This window comes from Oculina patagonica, chromosome 13 (genome assembly GCF_052425735.1).
Source record: "Oculina patagonica isolate OP01 chromosome 13, crgOcupat, whole genome shotgun sequence".
In the NCBI taxonomy this organism is placed as follows: domain Eukaryota; kingdom Metazoa; phylum Cnidaria; class Anthozoa; order Scleractinia; family Oculinidae; genus Oculina; species Oculina patagonica.
The window spans coordinates 32180279-32199843 of record NC_135770.1 but is presented as its reverse complement, the minus strand read 5'-3'; the positions used below and the strand labels follow the sequence as shown (position 1 = coordinate 32199843).

At 38.7% G+C, this 19565-nt stretch overlaps 2 protein-coding genes across 3 annotated transcripts in view; both read left to right on the top strand.

The window, feature by feature from the left end:
* Positions 1-19565, top strand: part of LOC144635250 (uncharacterized) — a 91281-nt gene that overhangs the window by 70745 nt on the left and 971 nt on the right. For both annotated transcript variants that reach the window (XM_078494350.1, XM_078494351.1), the window contains one exon: positions 19326-19418. In XM_078494350.1, coding sequence (XP_078350476.1) covers positions 19326-19418 — 93 coding nt within the window. The remainder of the gene's footprint in view (positions 1-19325; positions 19419-19565) is intronic.
* Positions 15630-18291, top strand: LOC144635592 (uncharacterized). Its single transcript, XM_078494682.1, has 2 exons — positions 15630-15947; positions 18110-18291. The coding sequence occupies exons 1-2, from the start codon at positions 15683-15685 to the stop codon at positions 18289-18291; spliced, it is 447 nt and encodes a 148-aa protein (XP_078350808.1). The 5' UTR covers positions 15630-15682.

Sequence of the window (19565 nt, the reverse complement as noted above, 5' to 3'; positions counted from 1 at the left end):
ATTTTAGAGAAAACAAAGTTATCAAAAGTTTAGCGTTGGAATTCTTTGGTCATTCCATTTATTCAATCCCTAAATCTTGTCGATATTCGATATTCATTCCAATTATTCATTATTCCCAGACAGTACTCAATGTTCCTTTTAAATCGCATGTCAAGTTACAGAGTATAGTAGAAAAAGTATATTGCAACTCTCAGGATCAAACTCATGCTAATTGTTCTGCAACAGATGTTTGAAATTTAATCAGTTAGTGAGTTTATACTTCCTTTACTGTACTGGTGATTATGACCGCTAACAAGCCAAGGCGATCCCAGCATCAACTTACCATCCTTCGCTGACTAAGGTGCAGTAGATTTCCACTATGTTTTAGAAAACTTGAACAAGGCTGTTTCGAACGTTTTTCTCGACTTAAAACGTTTACCCTTGCAGCCGTTTTTTGGGCTTTCTCGGTGGTACTCGGCTATGTTGAACGATATATATGTAAGGTTTCTTACCCTATATCTCTACTCCTTAATTAGAACAGAGATGAAACATCAGCCTTTCAAAATCAGAAAATAGTTTGGACAAAATTCACGTCCATTTCTGAGACTTTCCACTTCTATCTGAGAGCTTTCTTTGCCCCAATATATTGTAACCATGCATATCAAATACTTACCGTACATTTCAGGTATATATACGATGTATTTGTACCGCAGTCGAGCCAGCGGCCCTATCTAATTTCCCGTTATTTAAACTTTTAACTCACTTAATACCTTGGTAATATTTGCTGTTTTACAATAATTAAATGTAGAGAAGGTAGCCTTTGTTCTTAGGGAAACTAAATTATTAACTTTACCATTGCAATCGTCCAAGAGTTGTCACGATATTTCAAGTCATATTTTTTTTGTTGTGCAAAATTTCTTTCAAATTAAAGGATACCCTAAAAATAATAGTTTTTAAGGTAAAAAAGGAAAAAAAAAACTAGTAAGAGGTAATAATTCGCCATGTTTTTCTTCAGCGTTGTCCGTAAGGTAGCTCTTTTCAAACTCTGGCAACGTTTTATGTCAGGTGGTTGCAACTTCCCTGGCGCCACCTGTCTTGCACGTAATTTCTGCGGGTTCTAATTTTTAGGATTTTTTGCGTTTCATTTTTCTTTTTTTTTTCATGATTGAAAAAATACGTGCAAATATGAAATACCGCAAAAATGTTTCGGCGAAAATACATTCCACAGTAGAAATATCAGTCCACATCAGTATTATCTTTACTTGTGCCTCATAAATTATGTCGGGGTGTATGAAAACGTCTCTTTTCGACTTTTTTTAGCGATAACAAGTGAGATAATGTATGAAATGGAACAAAACTTGTTCATAATCCATTAGCAGAGCTGTCAGTCACTCAAGTGCAAGACGTTATTGTAATAGATTGACACTTAGTTTGAATATTTTTTATCGTTACTCAAGCAAATTAAAGATGTTGTACTTGAATTTGACTTCCTTAAAATCGCAAGGTAAACTATTCGTTTACCAATCAAAAAAACTATGTTCCGCAAAATTAAAAAAAAAATGGGCAATCCTCAAAATTGAACTCCCGCACAAATGCGGGACTTTAAGAATTCTTAAACGCGGGACTTTTAATGATTTTTAAAAGGTACGCACAATTACGGAGTCTTAAAAAGTGCACACATTTAAGGAGAACTATCGATATTACTTTCAAAAATGACTTAAAAGCGGATTTTGTAAAAAGTTTAAAATGTTAAAATTTAAAGTGGCACTTCTATGAAGTGAGTGAGATGGCGTTATATACTAGGATGATATAAAATGGTTTTCATGAAATAAAATATATTTTGAAATTGACGTACACGTAGACATGCAATTACAAATTGACAACTAGTGCATGTGGTACGTTACTTATTTGTAAAGAGACTCCATTCTCGAAAAAATTCAACAGATAGACGATATTCGAGATGCACGCATCGACCAAGGGATCCTTCATATACCCAACACTGGAAGGTGATAAGGAGACTTCTGTGGAAACCAGGCCACTGAAACAGGAAAAACGGGAAATGAACGCGGCAGAGAAAGAAGCTAGCCGTGTGAACGCTGCACAAGGATCAATTCGTGCCTTGTTGGTGCTGGTCATCACTATGTGCTTAATTTCTCTCGTGGTTCTTCTGCTGACGTTATTGATGTTGTTCGGGAAAATCGGCGACGGGTGTCGCTGCTCCGCAGACGAAGGTATAAATGATATAGAAAGTATTTAGAAGCATTTGTTAAGTTATTATTTAGTAAGTCATTTCTGTAATTCTTGTCAGTTGATAACATTCACTGTCTTTAAATGTAGTAGAGGGCGATGACTGCATGAAAAAGCTACAGACTTTTGTCAAGCATTGTATAAGTTGTTTTATTTCTACAGTTTTTAAGTGGTTAAATAGTCTTTAATTCACAGCAAGGCACAGCAACACATTTCGTTGCACTAAAAAAATTGCACTAGTTTGAAATTCATATGAAAGAATCAAAACTGCTTCATAATTTTCGAAAAAAAATTGAAAAACGCACCTTTAGAGATTTGAGCAGGTTTACCAGCATTTTATCTGTTGAAAGAAGTAAGGAACACTTTTAACGGTTCGCACGATAGAAAATCTACCTGTCACTCCGATATATCAAGGATTAGGAAGGCTTCTTCAAGAAATTTAGGTTTTCTTCAGTTTTCGTCAAGTAAAGATAAAAAGGGTACTTATCTTTTATCGTTTTGGCTCTTTAGTAAAAAAGAAGATGGCAGCTTTTTATGAGTCTGTCCTCTTATTGATGATAATTTTCTCCATAACATTGTTAAATAAGTCTGTTGATCAACCTGGCTCCTACTTTGACAGTGTTATGACGGAATTTTTATCAATATCAACATCACCTAAGAAAAGGTTATTTTTATTTTAAGCTTCATCTGCGGAATCAGCCAAAAAGGAGGCATTTGAGAAGAATATCACAAGCCTTCTGCTAGGTTTGGTAAGGACATGAATTGTGATTAAAATCAGTTTGTCATCCCACAATCACAAATAGAATTATTGCACTTGACAGAAAAAGTAGGTCACAAAACCCTAGTTTGTTTTGGGAGACAGAATCATAAACAACATAGCGCCAATGGCATCGGGACGGGGCAGTTTAAACGTAAAGGCATAAGTGAAATAGTAATAAGAGTAATAACGAATTTGATAAATCGAGAATCGTGTCAACTTGTTTTTTTTTTTGCTCTTTTCACCTAAAGATGTTGACTTTCTTAAAGTTTAAGTGACATCTTACTGAGGACGAATGAGGAATTTCAACAAATAGCAAGGAAAATACGACTCTATGTTCACAGTGTTCACAGCGTTTAGTGTGAACGATTTTTTTCGGCTAGCTACTAAAATTTTGTCGAGTGTCACCAAACAGTTGTCAGTCAACCATCGAAGCGTAAGCAGCTGACAAACAACCCGCGTATGTTATACTACAGTTACTGATAAAATAATTCTCATCTTTCCTAAGAATATTTTTGTTAAAACATTAGCAAGTTATGTCATAATTTTGTCTAGGGTGCATTTTGCTTTCAGGAAACGTTGAGCAGTTTGCAGGTTTTTGACTCCACAAAGTGTCAGGACTGTGGGAGGTACCATCCCTTTTATAGCAGAACGTCTTGTTCCTTTTCTTTATTTTTAGATCGAGCGCATTGAAGACCTCGAAAAATTTAAAATTAAGGTACAAATTTTCATGATAGCTGTATCTCTTTATAGAGCATTCTTTACTTTTCTTTTAAAATTTGATTTGTCGTAGTAAGGTTTGCCTTTACCAACTGACTAACCAACCCGCCGACCCTACACAAAATGAAGATTCACTCACTTTTTAAACTACTGACAGCCCTTTACTGAAATAAATAATCGCTTTGAGTGTTCTCTCTTGTCTGGGACTGGGATCACGATGTCCGCGCGAAGCCTGGATCGGAAGCGGGCAAGAGATCGCTATTCGGTGACGTCAATGACAAGAACAGATTCCAGGCTAAAAGGAGCTATGTCAGGAACAACACAATTTGAAAAAATTGGCAAAGTTCTGCAAATTTTTCGTTCGAAATTTGTCTTAATCTTTATCAGTCAAAACCATTCTCGGTTATTTTCGCCTCTTTATTACTCCTCTGTTGTTTTTCTATGTTAGAAAACTATTATTTTGAGGTTTCCTTCAGTTTGAAAGGAATCAGAAAAATGACTTCATATACCGTGGCATTGCTTCTTTAAAAGAGCGAGAATGCCAAGGGATTAGGCTGTGTACAGTGCAAATGTGGATCAATAAACAAAGCACAATACGGATGCTATGAACAAGTTACAGCCAAGTAAGATAATTTTAATATTTGAATCTTCTTGTCAAACTACCCTAGAAAAAATTCTAATTCAGGGATCACTACAACAATATGCCAGTTATATCACTTTCCCCACCACCCAAAGACTGTTGTAGAAAATTTATACGAAAGAGTCGTTGTACTGATGATGAACTTTTGCCATTTATTTAAAATACATTCACAACAATCTAGTTTGTGTGTGTGTGCGACTTACTGAGTTTCTGATATCCTTCAATTACAGCCAGAGGCTGGGTACAGTGCTGTCCGAGGTGATCTCAACATGACAAGGAGCGATCGCGAGTAGTCGCTGATCACTGATAACAACTGATAACTCTCACATTAAGGGTTCGTTAACAAGTCGTTACTCTTTGCTTAGCTTGATTTAACTGTCAGTGGTTGATTAACTTGTTTTGTTTGTCAGGTTAGTTTTCATTTCCTGACAGCTACCTGGTTATTTTATCAAGCATTCTTATTTACCATTCAACTAATTATCTCAATGCCTATACAAGATCAGATATTGTTGTCTGCCATCCGTGTATGCAGATATCCTGCGACTTTCGTAGCTTGCCAATATTGCGCTGACGTCCTGCAAAACGCTGCATAACCAAAAGTTTGTGAGCTATAAAAATCCTTTTAGTTGACAATTTGATGAATAATAAAACACTTTCGAGGTTGCGGAATAGTGTCTTGATCTAGCTCAACCAGCCTACGCCCTCGTCGGCTAAGTATTAAGCGATATTCCATGCAATTTCAAAGTATAATTAACAATTATTCTATGAGCTCGCGTTGGATACGAGGTGGTAAATAGCCAACGAGGCGCGAAGCGCCGAGTTGGCTATAACGACTCGTATCCAACAAGGGCGAATAGAATAATTGTTTTATTAAATTCTTCTTTAAGTTTAAATCGACTGGACATTTCAGTTTGATGTAAACGAAGTGATAGTATGAGGAGGCGGGAAAATTTGTGGCGTGGTGTTCACTTCTTGAGTTAAATGAAACACACGAGGAAAGCGAGCGAGAGTTTTCTTCCCAAGATTTTCATCCAATAATCTCCTCTAAAGTCGTCTATATATCCTGGAAATTGTGACAACACTTTTAACTGCTGTAAAAGTGTTTAAAATCAAAGTTTTTTCCGACATACGTTGTCTTGTCATGTTTGTCACCGCAGTGTGTTTTTTATTTTTACTTAAGTATTAATTTATTCCCCCAGACAGAAGAAATACGGTAATGTCGTGACAACTAACGACTTGGAAATTCCACAATACTAGCAGTAAATCTCTGTTAAATAAACATGCGATCACGCTCATTCTTCCACGCTCTTCAAACGTAAGTTAGAAACTTTGTAAGTAAGTAGGAAACTTTATTTTACCAGGGTAGCCCATTTAGCAACGAAGCTAGTATCCATAGGCGCCCTGAGACAATAAACGTATACTTACTTACTTATTCCTCTTCGTCCCTGGTGGGACATAAGGCGGCAACGATCTGCTTCCATCGGGACCGATCTTTTGCTACAAGTTGTGCCTCACCATCACAGTACGTCTCCAGGTTGTCTTCGGCCGCCCTCGCCTCCTTTTTCCAGGTGGTGTCCATCTAAGAGCGGTCTTCGGGATACGGTCTTGGTCCATTCTGAGGACATGTCCAAGCCAACGGAACCGGCGGCGTTTGATCTCAAGCACCACACTTTGGCTCTTTGTTTTCTTGTAGAGTTCTTCATTCGAGATCTTGTTAGGCCAGAAAATGCGGCATATCCTCCTGAGGCAGCCGTTGTGGAAGGCGTTAATTCTTGTTCATATCGCTCTTCACCACACGCCAGCACTCGGCGCCATACAACAAAACTGGCTTGACAATGCTGTTATATAGCCTAAGCTTGGTTCTAAGGCTGTACTGCTTCGATCTCCAGACGGGCTGGTCGGCACCGCGGGCAAAGGCACCGCGGGCTTTCCCAAGCCTTGCCTTGATGTCCTTCCGTGTTGCACTATCCTTTGCGACAAGACTACCCAGGTAGGTGAATTCCTCAACAAAGTCAAGTGGTTCACCATCTGCCGTAATCGGTACATCAGGGATGGCATTGATGTACATTACTTTAGACTTTGAGGTGTTAATCTGCAAGCCTGCCTGTTTGGCAAACCTGTTGAGCCTGTCGGTCTTCTCCTGTAGATGATGACGGGTGGTGGAGAGAGCAGCAAGGTCATCCGCAAAGTCAAGATCTTCCAGTTGGGAAAAGAGTGTCCACTGAATGCCACGGGGTCTGTCGGCCGTTGTTGTGCGCATGATCCAGTCGATGGTGAGCAGGAAGAGGATGGGTGAGATGATACATCCCTGACGCACCCCTGACTTCACAGGAAACCATTCTGACAGGTTGCCATCAACAATGACACTGCACTCGAACTGCTGGTAGAATGAGCTCATAAGTGTGACCATCTTTGGAGGGACTCCGTATGATCGCAAGATCTTCCATAGGGTGTCACGGTGCACACTGTCAAACGCTTTCTGGAAGTCAATGAAGTTGATGTAAAGAGGGGTGGTCCACTCGATGCACTGCTCGATGATGTTTCTCAGAGCAAAGATCTGATCTATGCATCCGCGGCCTCTTCTGAATCCTGCCTGTTCCTGTCTCAATTTAGTGTCAATGGCTGTGTCTATTCTGGCAAGAAGAATCCTGCAGAAAACCTTGGATGGAATTGACAGCAGTGTGATGCCCCGCCAGTTGTCGCAATTTTGGAGGTCACCTTTCTTAGGAATCTTGACAATTGGGCCTTTGGTCCAGTCATCTGGTATTGTGTCTGTCTCCCATATGTCTCTGAAGAGGTCCGTGAGGACCTTGGTTGACGTACAAAGGTCAGCTTTTAGCATTTCAGCATGGATGGAATCAATGCCTGCGGCTTTCCCGCTCTTCGTGTTTTGGATGGCATGCCTGACCTCAGCTTCAGTAGGGGGACTGATGTTGATGTTGAGAACATCTTCTTCTGCCGGTGGAGGGTCAGCAGGATCATCTGGTTCTGGGCGATTAAGTACCTCACCGAAGTGTTGTACCCATCTTGCAGCCTGCTCACGTTCTGTTGTGAGGTTGTTATTGTCCTTGTCTTTGACAGGGGCAGACTGGTTGATGTTTTTACCACAGAGTCGCTTTGTGATCTTGTAAACAGCGCTCATCTCTCCCCTTACAGCAGCACGTTCAGCTTCACCTGCTAACTCTTCAACAAAGGCTCTTTTGTCATTCCTAACGCTCTTCTTCACTTCCTTGTCCTTCATCTTATAGGCTTTTTGGACTTGCTGCTGGACCCTGAGTGACTTTGTGCTCAGTGCCTTGGCTTTCAGTTGTTTCCGTTCTTCTATCTTTTTCCACGTACCAGGTGTTATCCATTCCTTGTTCTTTTTCTGTCGGTAGCCTAAGACACTGGTGGCTGTCTCAACGTACGTCTTCTTAATGGTTTCCCACTTGGTGTTAATGCTAGAAACCTCATGGTCTTCAGCCAGGGCGTTACACATACTCCCTCGAGAAGTTTTTCGAAATTTTGAGATACGGATTAACTCTCCGATGCTAAAACTTTCAGTTGCTGTTCATTCATCCCTCGCGGACATTTTGATTTGCCAACAGTGTGAAAGGTTTCAACCGATTCGTTCGCTCCGTTGAGAGCGAAGCTTGCTTTGAGATCACTTACCATGCCAACGGCTGTTCACGTTAAGTGGCTCCCACATAATGCATGTATTCTGTTTGTGTACTGGGTACTTAATTCAAGCACTAACGGCATTCTTGGCGCTCAACTAAATACCACTTCGCTAGGTGAAGTTTCCAGGGCTTCGTGCCAGCTCAATGAACGCGTTAACATGGTCTGTCCAGAGGTCCCAGAAATCGGTGCTTACATACGAAGGCGACAAGCATATTTTTGCCCCTCTACCAAACCATAACATCTAAGTGATATGTAGTCATTCTTGTCTCGGCGACGCCCATAATATCGCTAGGCTTTGTATGAGAATACTCTCAAATTTTGAATACTGGTCCGAATCCAAGACTGTTGGGAGTCCAAGCGAGTTAAACTTGCCCAACTAGGGGAGTAATAACGCAATATTGGATAAAACCCATTTTATCATCGGAACCTTACGGTCAATATATTTCTTTAAAAGCGAAGTTAACTTTGTATGAGAGCATGCAAATCGGATCACAGTAAAGTGTTCGTTGTCGATATTATCTGGTGTATTTTAAAGCTGAGATCAAGTTCTTCGAAGTCGCTGATGTTAAAGCGGCCCGCACGATCTACGTACATGTACTAAGCGGCTTATATTTAGTATACACGCAAACATATTAATCAATGTCGTTAGTAGGAACACTTTAATTCATTGGTCGTTAAAATAAATTAAATAGAAACTCAGACAAACTGCAGAGTTAAGTGATAACAACAACTTCCAATCCAGTAGTAGTTTAAGAGATAAGTCGATGAGAATCATTCACGTTCAAATTATTTTCAGGTACTTGCCCAGGCAAATTTAGTGCATTTTTGACAATACAAAATATAGGGATATTTTCACTCTAATCTCACCAAACCTTCCACAAATAGTCATTGTTATTTGATGAATGTGTTGCCAACATTTTCTTGACATTATAGTACCTCAACATGTTAATAATTAACTTTATTATTAACAGCATATCTTTTACATTTTCAAGTTTTTCTAGCAGCCATTAAGAAACAGGCCAATGATTGAACTGTGTTTTCATTCTTCATCAAACAACACAAAAATCTGTGTTTGGGGAATCGGATATCTAAAATTGCCAAAAAGATATAAACAATTTTTGTTATTTTTTTCATACCTTAACAGGGCGTCTCCTTTATTTCCGACCATCGATTTTGGTTCGAGAATTCGAATTGTCTCATTTGCTAGGATTTTAAAGCCTTTACCTAGTTAAGCTATAAAATGGGTTTCATTTGATTTAAAATTCTTATTTGTATTTTTTAGGATTTATCGAAGTTTGGTCCGATCCACAGCAATTACGCGCCTTCCAAAACGGTTAAAATAGCACACATTGCAATTGCTCTCAAAAAATAAATATTCACTTAAAAGATCCAGTTCTTTTTGTAAACTATGGAATCATCATTGTAGTTTATTTAGCAATGTCTCAATTATGATTCCTTCTGGTTTCTTCATAGGCCAAAAGAAGATTTCCGACCCCCCTAATCCAGCTTTGAACGAAACACGGAAATAGCCCAACTTTGAAGGCAAATTTAAAAAATGTGGCACCTGCTTGAGACTACTGAATTACATGAAAGGAATCTATAAATGACCCTTCCTTAAAAACAAGAATAAAATTTGTCAGCACACCAAGTCTGCAAAGCTGACAACCGCCTAAAATTCAGGAAATTTCAAAATTAAAAAGTAACGAACACCTCGTCTTTACAAATTCTTCGGATAAATTTGCATACTAAAACCTCATAAGGTCTCTTACCTGGCTTTAGAATGTCTGTTCCGGTCTTTACAGTCATCTCTGAATTCTAGGTAACTTCAAAACTAATAGCTTTTTCCTTCAGCTGTAGGTTTGTACACGTTTAGAACCAGTTGCATCTTCGTAGCGTGACTGTCACATCGCAACATATGTATAAAAGAAGCGTGGAAGTTCTTTGTATCGCTGATCGTAGTGTTGCTCAAAGCCGCTTTTGATCGGGCATATTCCTCTTAAAACGTTTGCAGGGACATGTTAAAGATTAGTGTTACCACGCATATAAGTAGTAAACCGTGAGCCGAGATCGATGAATGTTACCGCCATCTTGTGTTTACAACAGGTGTGTTCGTTCCCAGTCTCCTAGGAGCTTAACATTTCAGTACTAAAGTGTTCACTGGTAAAAGAAAAAAAATATAAGTTTTTGGCAGCCAGCTACCCAGCCAGATCATAATAAAAGGAAGGGAAGAAAACTAAGGAAAGAGAAGGAAAGAGTTTGAAAAGAAAACTGAAATTTTTTAAAAGCAACAAAAAACAAGAGTTATGTTTCTGGTTAAAGGCAATTCCTTAAAGATTTTATCAGTCGTAAAATACTATATTGTAAACCGGTCAGTATAAAACACGGACTGCGGACTACTGACTACCGACTGGGTATAAAGCACGGACTGGGGTATAAAATACGGACTCAAACTGCAGACTAGGTGTAAAATACGGACTACAGTATAAAATGCGGACTAAGCATGCAAACTGCTTACAAACATGACCTGATGGTCAAAATAACGAGAAGCAAGGCTGTAAGTTGATCGACAAAGTTAGCCTTTTTCCTGCAGAAAGCCTGCTAGGAGGTTACGCCAAAGTACTGTCAAAACACCTTAAAATTTCCTCCAATTGTGAGGCACTTAAAATTTGTTTTTTTTTTCCTTTGCTTAAGTCTTTCATTCTTGGAGTTTTAGTCGTGTAGTGGAGACTCGAATCAAAACTCAAAATGTTGTTGATTTCATTACAGTTCTGTTAAATCTCGATAACTCGAACCTCCTGCTAAACTCGAACCTTCTCCGATTCCCCTCCAGGTTTTTTTATACTAATATTACCCTCGCTACCTCAAACTCCCGATATCTCGAACCCTTTTTCGATTTCTCTTGAAGGCTCAAGATATCGTGATTCAACTGTATATGCATCAAGCGGCAGGCACGTGAGTATTTGACAAACAACCCTAATTTGCATGACAATGAAAACCGGGTCAGGCGTTTTTTCCCCGTATGTTTCTCTTCTGCCAGTAGATTTTTTTTAGCCTCTTTACTACATCAAAATTTCGTGCTTCTTTTTTGCTATCATGGAAGTGTTGAAATAAGCGAATGGCTAAACGTGAAAACAAACTGTGTGTTAGTATGTTGGTGAAGCAGCGAAAATAATATTGCAGAAAAAAAAAATCAAATCCCTGAACATTGAAACAACGATTTGAACGAGAAAAAACCCTTCAGTTGTTTTGACTGTAAGGGGCTCCGTAAACCGTCAGGTAGCTTGTTTTGATTGTAAGGTACTTTGCCGAGGAAGATCATAATTGTTCGGGGTGAATCCCTACGAAGTTCAACGGACGACGAAACGGTAAACTCTGAACAAGATTTATTTACTCTCTTCGATAACAAACATCAACGTACTACGAGCCGACAAAGGTCACATAAAGCCGTTGCGTGACATGAGGTCACCTGCACAGTTTTGCGTAAAAATTAATTTTATGCTCACGTATGTACATCCTTGATGTGTTCTCGTTATTTCTAGCAGTGGTTCGCTTTTATATGCTTAGTCCGCATTTTATACCGTAGTCCGTGTTTTATACCTAGTCCGCAGTTTGAGCCCGTATTTTATACCTCAGTCCGTGTTTTATACCCAGTCCGTAGTCCGTAGTCCGCAGTCCGTCCATGTTTTATACTGACCGGTATACAATACAGTATTTTACGACCGATAAAATTTTTAACGAATTTTTTTTTTTACCAGTGAAGGCTTTGATACTGTTTTATTATGAACCCTGTTAACGGATCTTAGATATTTCATATCTCTTACTGTCCCTTTCAAAAAGGGTCAGGCTGACTGAAATGTTAAGCTCCTAGGAGACTGGGAACAAATACACCTGTTGTAAACACAAGATGGCGGTAACATTCATCGATCTCGGCTCACCGTTTACTACTTATATGCGTGGTAACACTAATCTTTAACATGTCCCTGCAAACGTTTTAAGAGGAATATGCCCGATCAAAAGCGGCTTTGAGCAACACTACGATCAGCGATACAAAGAACTTCCACGCTTCTTTTATACATATGTTGCGATGTGACAGTCACGCTACGAAGATGCAACTGGTTCTAAACGTGTACAAACCTACAGCTGAAGGAAAAAGCTATTAGTTTTGAAGTTACCTAGAATTCAGAGATGACTGTAAAGACCGGAACAGACATTCTAAAGCCAGGTAAGAGACCTTATGAGGTTTTAGTATGCAAATTTATCCGAAGAATTTGTAAAGACGAGGTGTTCGTTACTTTTTAATTTTGAAAATTTCCTGAATTTTGAGCGGTTGTCAGCTTTGCAGACTTGGTGTGCTGACAAATTTTATTCTTGTTTTTAAGAAAGGGTCATTTATAGATACCTTTCATGTAATTCAGTAGTCTCAAGCAGGTGCCACATTTTTTAAATTTGCCTTCAAAGTTGGGCTATTTCCGTGTTTCGTTCAAAGCTGGATTAGGGGGGTCGGAAATCTTCTTTTGGCCTATGAAGAAACCAGAAGGAATCATAATTGAGACATTGCTAAATAAACTACAATGATGAGTCCATAGTTTACAAAAAGAACTGGATCTTTTAAGTGAATATTTATTTTTTGAGAGCAATTGCAATATGTGCTATTTTAACCGTTTCGGAAGGCGCGTAATTGCTGTGGATCGGACCAAACTTCGATAAATCCTAAAAAATACAAATAAGAATTTTAAATCAAATGAAACCCATTTTATAGCTTAACTAGGTAAAGGCTTTAAAATCCCAGCAAATGAGACAATTCGAATTCTCGAACCAAAATCGATGGTCGGAAATAAAGGAGACGCCCTGTTAAGTTTCTGTGGCCACCATAACCACAGTTTTGAGCCTTGCTCGTTTCCCAAGCACACGATTGTAGACTGATACAAGTACAAACTACATGCCAAGTTTCATTTGAAAATGTGTTCTTGTTGAGAAATAAAATGTGATTTTCTGAAACGTTGCTCAGCAGGAAGTCCACATTTAACTTAAATGCGGTAAATATTTGATGAAAAATCCTCCAAAATCCGTGTTATTGAAGAGTTTTTATTCACTCGAGTTCAACGCCGCCATATTGGATGAATTTCCGCTGTCTAAAAGGCTTACAGACTGCAGAAACATTGTTTGTTTATGCGTTGCTAGGTTCGGTACTCGCCCCAGACTTCCGGTTGCTCAATTTTGACTTTTTAGAACTGGGAATAGGTTTCAAATCAAACATGGCGTCCACGAAGCGAAGAGAGCTCGAACAGTCAAAACAACATCGCAAAGCAGCTACCAGAATCAAAATATTACCGAGAAAAAGCAAAAAATGGATGCACAGCCTAAAAACCGTCCCAGTTCCTTACTCCGAAATACCATCCACTTCCGGTAAAAGCACATTCGTCTTCCTACTTATTATAGTATCATAATATTTGGAAAGAAAATATGAAATTATATAAAAATAGCACACACCCACTCAAATATGAATAGTCCCGTTCTGTAAGACAAAAGCAGATGGTTTAATTTGTATCACGCGCACCAACGCCGAAGAGTGTTTTACATAAAGGTATATTTAAGACTTTAAGAAACTGATACCCAACTGTTCTTCGATTTTTTTGGTATCAATAATTAAAAATATCTTATTTCATTAAACCTATCAGAAAAGAGAGCCTTGTGTGGTTTGAACCATCTGGCGTAAAATTACCTCCAGTTTAATCTTTAGCCGTCATCAGTACTAGTCCCAAACAAAGCAATCTTTCTTTTATTTCAAATGCTAATGTTTCCCTGGGCTACCCGGCGTTAAACGGTCTTTTTAAGCGAAATAAATTGTTCCTACGCTAGCAATAGCTGAGACCGCTGAATTGAGTTCGCGCTCGGTTCTCGCATAACTGAACTCTTTTTAGACGTAAATCGTGAAACCTAGAGAAAACAAAACTTTTCAGGGGTAAATGTTGGAACACTTTAATTTGTCAATATCTATTTACTGCTCCCAGCCGCTTATCCACAATTAAGTATTATATCCCTTTTTCCGGGTCGACACTCGGCGTCTGAGTAAAATGCTCTACCATCTCCAGCCAGCATTCAACGTTCCTTTCAAATCGCACGTCAACGAACGGAGAGAAGTGAAAAGTTTATTGCGACGTTTTATGTCGAATTAATGCAAATTGTTGTGCAACAGATGTTTATAGCTTTCTTCATTGGTTAGAGGAGTAACTTTTCCTTTAGTGTGCCGGTGGCTGCGAACGCTAACAGGCAAACAAGGCGATCTAAAAATCGACTTTCGCTGACTAAGGTACAGTAGTTTTCCACTATATCTCATATAACTCGAACAATGCATATGACTGCTTCAAATTTCTGGATCTCGAACTGAAATTGTTGCAATGGGTGGATACGATTTCGCTAACGCCAAACAACACGAGCTAAGCCATTTAAATATAGGTTATCAAGTTGAAACTCGTAGGTTATCGAGTTAAAGACCATGGCTATTAGATAGTCATTTGTGCGTCGAAAGAGTTGTAGCGTTACACGATCCAACCGCGAGCCCGAGTCAACCTCGAGTCACGAGTCAGCCTCGAGTCAAGCCAAAACTGATTTTTTTGGTAAGTATTTGCGAGGAGTCGTTTTAAAACTGTCCACTTCAGAAGCTCAGTCGTTTAGGCAGCGCTGATCGCTCGCCCCGCGAAATCGCAGAACGTTTAATGGAAATATTCTTCCTGAAAAAGAAAAATCGCTAAAATTGAGGTGCGCAGCAGACACTGTCTTCTGTTAAAGGTTTTTATTTGACAATGATTTATTAATTGCTTCCGAGTTCGGCACGAAATTCACAGATATAATGCCGAAAAGTACAAAATTTATGACCGCGTATTCAAAACAAACTCTAAATTTAGTAACAGAAAGTTACGTTGTTCATTTCGTCGTGTCCTGGGGGTCTGTCCTAGACTTATCACCTACTAACTCAACTACGTATTTCGACGAACAGGCCATTTTCATTCAGATCCGCCGTTCTTGCTTCATCCAGAAACCTCTTGATGTTTTGTTTTTGATGTTGTAAAACTTGTGCATCGAAAAAGCTGCTTGTTCACCGCTGATCGATCGCTCCGGGTAGTCGAACCAGGAAAACTGATATTCTCCCGAAAAGGGAAGTCATACCTTTGTTATCCTTCAGTGGAGTTTTTTAGCATAGGAGACTATTTTTCCTACAGTATATATTCATATATTTTTCCTACTAAAAAAAACATTTTTGGCTTGACTCGAGGTTGACTCGTGACTCGAGGTTGACTCGGGCTCGCGGTTGGCTCGTGTAACGCTACAACTCGCGTCGAAATAAAATTATTAGAAAGAAAAACTGTTTTACAGAATAAAGGTCTGAATTCCTATTCCTATTTTTTGATGATATAATATAATAAAAAGTCGGTATTGGCAGCAGGAAAATAAAAGAAAAAAGAAACTAGTGCGCCGATATTCAAACTAAAAGCAAGTCCGCCCATTTTAAGCTATATGGGTATGTGCCGCTGTTAAAGACACGGCTTTCAAGCAGATAAGTCTGGGATAGGGTACATTTATGCGAACGCGCAAATTACCAATTGACAACAAGGGTGGTACGTTAATTATTTGTAAAGAGACTCCATTTTCAAAAATTGTCAACAGGCAGACAATTCGAGATGCACGCCTCAACTAAGGGATCCTTCATAGACCCGACCTTGGAAGACGATAAGGCGACTTCAGTGGAAACCAAGTCACTGGAAAAACTAGAAAGAAACACAGAAGAGAAGGAAGCTAGCCGTGCGAACGCTGCGCAAGGATCAGTTCGTGCCTTGTTGGCGCTGGTCATCACTATGTGCTTAATTTCTCTCGTGGTTCTTCTGCTGACATTATTGATGCTGTTCGGGAAAATCGGCGACGGATGTGGCTGCTCTGCAGTGGAAGGTACAAAAGATATTGAAAGTATCTAGAAGCATTTATAAAATAGTGTAAGTCATTTCTGTATTTTTTTGTCAGCGGATATCAGTTCCTGCCTTTAATTAGATGTACTAGAGGGCGATGACTGAAATAAGCCAGAATAAGCTACAGACTTTTTATGGAGCATTCCCATAAGATGCTTCGTTTTCCAGTTTTGTGTTTTAAAAATTGCCTAATTCACAGTGCAACACAGCATTAAAAAACCGTTACAAAAGTGCTGTACTACTTTGAAATTCTTAAGAACTGAAGGAGTTTGGCACGAAACGCGCGCATGCATAACTTTCGAAAAATGTTGAAGATTTGGGCAGATTTTCGAGCATTTAATGATGTTTACAGAACTAAAAAACGGTTAAAACAGTTAGCACGTTTGACAATCTGCCTGGCACTCCGATTTAGCAAGCGTTGGGACGGCTTCTCCCAGAAATTCAGGTTAGTGGCTTCGTCAATTTGAATCAAGTATAGAACATTTCAAGGGAATTTTGGGGTTGAATTTAGATGACCTTAATATTCCTGCACTTCTGCGTGTTCATCGATTTTGCTGAAACTTGGTTAGGGTATGTTTACAACAATGTAAAATGATCCCTGAAATTTAATAAAAGGATATGAGCAAAATGTTTCACTGGGTGCGATTTTGTTAAAAAAAGAAGGCTCCAGTTTAACTCCAATAGCATCAAATAATTTTTTTTTTCTCAATTGAATCTGTTCGAATTCTAGTATATAATCGCTGAATGATAAGTGAAGGTTTCTCAAAAAATTTAAGCATCTCTTCAAAGCCGCGAAAGTTATAAAACAAAGTTTGTCTTCGACACCTGCACCCAGAAAAACTGCGGAGCCACTTTATGTGCTCTTAAAATAATGCTTTTAGCTATTCATTGTCGTTTGTATCGTTCAGTTTCGATACTGTCTTCGAATGACTTGGTACCGTAGCAATTACAAATAAACAGTCACGGTTTTATAACAAATCGGTACAAAACATTTTCCTTGTTTTTGTCGAGTTATAGAAATTTGTACAAGAGTGGAAGTTTGAGAGAACGGGAAGCGCTGTGGAAACACGAGTCATAAGCGTGGGTGTACACGGCTTTTCCGAAATCTCCCAAATTTTCACGAGTGTCTTTACTGCTCGACAGAAAAAAGGAAAATCATCCGTTTATTTTTGATTATCAACATGTAGATTATCTTTGCTCGCGTCATCATCACATCCAGAGCTCGTGCTTGCTCTGTTTCTTTCAAATCTGTTTAAAATAGCTGTCAAATTTCTCGCAAGCTAAGTGGCTATTTTTTATCGTCCATAAGAGTACAGAGACATCGATGACGTAAACGTGCACGGATCTTGGAAATTTTGCCTAGCTGTTAACAGCTTGTTTAGCGCTGTTAGTTCTCGAATAAGTGACAAGTTGCTTCTAAACGGCAGTTATTTATAGAGAAAAACAGCAAAATCGCTTTTAAGATGGCTTTTAATTCAGAATGGATTCAACTGTGAGGCGAAAAACAGTATCCGTCAATGAATCGAATCCTTATGCATATGTTAGATATTCCACGTGGTAAATTGTTATCAAATCTAGGATCTAAAACGTTATGCCGAATAGCCGCGTCAAAACTCTGAAACAGCCATTTTCCCAGTGAAATAAGTCATCTCTCTTATTTCTATTTTCATTGTTACTATTTTTATTAATTTTGAGTTATTGAGCGTACGGCAATTTAAAGTTTGCGACGCTGTGAGATTCGGGATCTTTTTGGCTCAAAGAAATTCTGGATCTCTCGTATTTTTACCTTGCAGCGTTTTCTCTCGACGGCGGTTTACGCTTGATCGTTTTAGCCTTTTGTTTCTGTGCATGAAAAACAAATTAACACCAGCTTTTTATGTGTCTCTTCTCTTATCGAAATCAAATTTTGCCATAACATCGTCAAAGTAGTCTTTGAATCATCTTGGCTTCGCCTCGTGGATCCACAGCTGCTTTGCAAATGTTATGACAAAAATTTATCATCAATAAGAATGCCAGACGCATAAAATAGCGGACGTTAATTTGTTAAATACATGTAGAAGTACGAGTTTTAGCGCAAGCTTTCTTACAGATTGTTTTCTAATTACATGTATGTTTACAGCTAAGGATTTTTCATTCTATTTTCAGCTTCTTCTACCTCCGCAAAAAGCCTGGCAGCGAATACAGCCAAAATAAAGGCCCTTGAGGTGAATATCACAAGCCTTGAACTGGGTTTGGTAAGGACATGGACTGTGATAAAAATATATCCTAGCTACAATCCAAATGGAATAATTGCTCTTCACATAAAAGAGTGGGACACTAAGGCTTAGTTTGTTTTAGGTCACAAAATTAACATAGCACGAATGGCATTGGCATTATTTTGATTTAACTGTTTGTATGATCAATTGATATCTTTGTTAGGTTTCTTCGTTCCTAACAGATTTTGGCCGGAGAGTAACTTGTCAGACATTTAGATTAATTGTTCAACAAATTGACACAATGCCCATATATGGTCAGGACTTCATTTTTATCAGTAATCCGTGAGCATCCTGCGATACAGCTAATTCAGTTAACGTTGTCAGATGAAAGCTTAAAGCTTAAAGATAAGACCGATTGGTAGTCTGCAGGTTCACTGGAATTTTGCATATTGGCCTATAGGAAATGTACAAATTTGTATTTTTGCACGTGAAGAATTCATAAATTTGTTTTCCTCTCAGGAGGCCTTTTCCTGTACCTTTACTTTCGCTATCGAGTAGCTTTGAGTTTTGAAAAGTCTTCTTAAATTCAGTGTTGCTAAAAGTACCGTGTTCCCACTTGTCTGAAGAAAAAGAAAACTTGCAAACTTGCGTTTTCTTGTCATTATATCTATTAGCATTCATCACGTGAAGTTGCTCTCTTCTTCTACCCATACTACCTTTCGGTCTTGTCTTTAAATTTTGGTGGGTTAAGCTGTATACGTTGTTTGCAAAAACTTAAATAGTTATCCTGCTCAATGTTACGAAGTACTATCTGACAGTTATCCTGCTCGTGCGGCCTCGTCGTTCAGCATAAATGGCGATACTCCGACGAATTCAACAGGAAAATTGTTAAATATTTGTTATTGTTCCCCTTAAGGACAAGAATTGTTTTATTGTAATGAATTATATGAGAAATGCATTTTTATCAAGAAGTAGTTCACTGGAAACTAACACGTACGCGATGAGAGAAGTGTGGATGTTTCTTCTTGTTTTTTTTTACTTAATTCATTTTCCTTTCTTATAGAAAATACTTCTGATTAAATAAAAAAATTTATTTGAAAAAGCTGCCTTTTCAGTAATCTTAGCTACGGTGTAAACCACAAATGAAGTTCCTTTTTTCATTTCAGCTAGAATACCTTGATGCTGTTTTAACTCGGTTGAAGTCCGCCTTGAACAGGACAAACACTGACCTTGCCAGACTTAAAAGTACCCAGACAAAGGTAAAGAAATGTTCTTATTCCTTGCATTTAATTAAGAACCAGGTTGCGTTAAGTCTGGATTAGCCTTAATCGCCTTCGCTCGCTCGCTCGCTTTTTTTTTGCGTTCGTCCCACTTATTTAACAGCAAAAGAGAGGCTGATCGTAGTC

Coding starts and splice junctions, on each gene's coding strand:
- LOC144635592 (XM_078494682.1), top strand. CDS start 15,683: ATGCACGCCTCAACTAAGGGATCCTTCATAGACCCGACCTTGGAAGAC. Junction 15,948..18,109: donor TGGCTGCTCTGCAGTGGAAG/GTACAAAAGATA, acceptor TTCTATTTTCAG/CTTCTTCTACCTCCGCAAAA.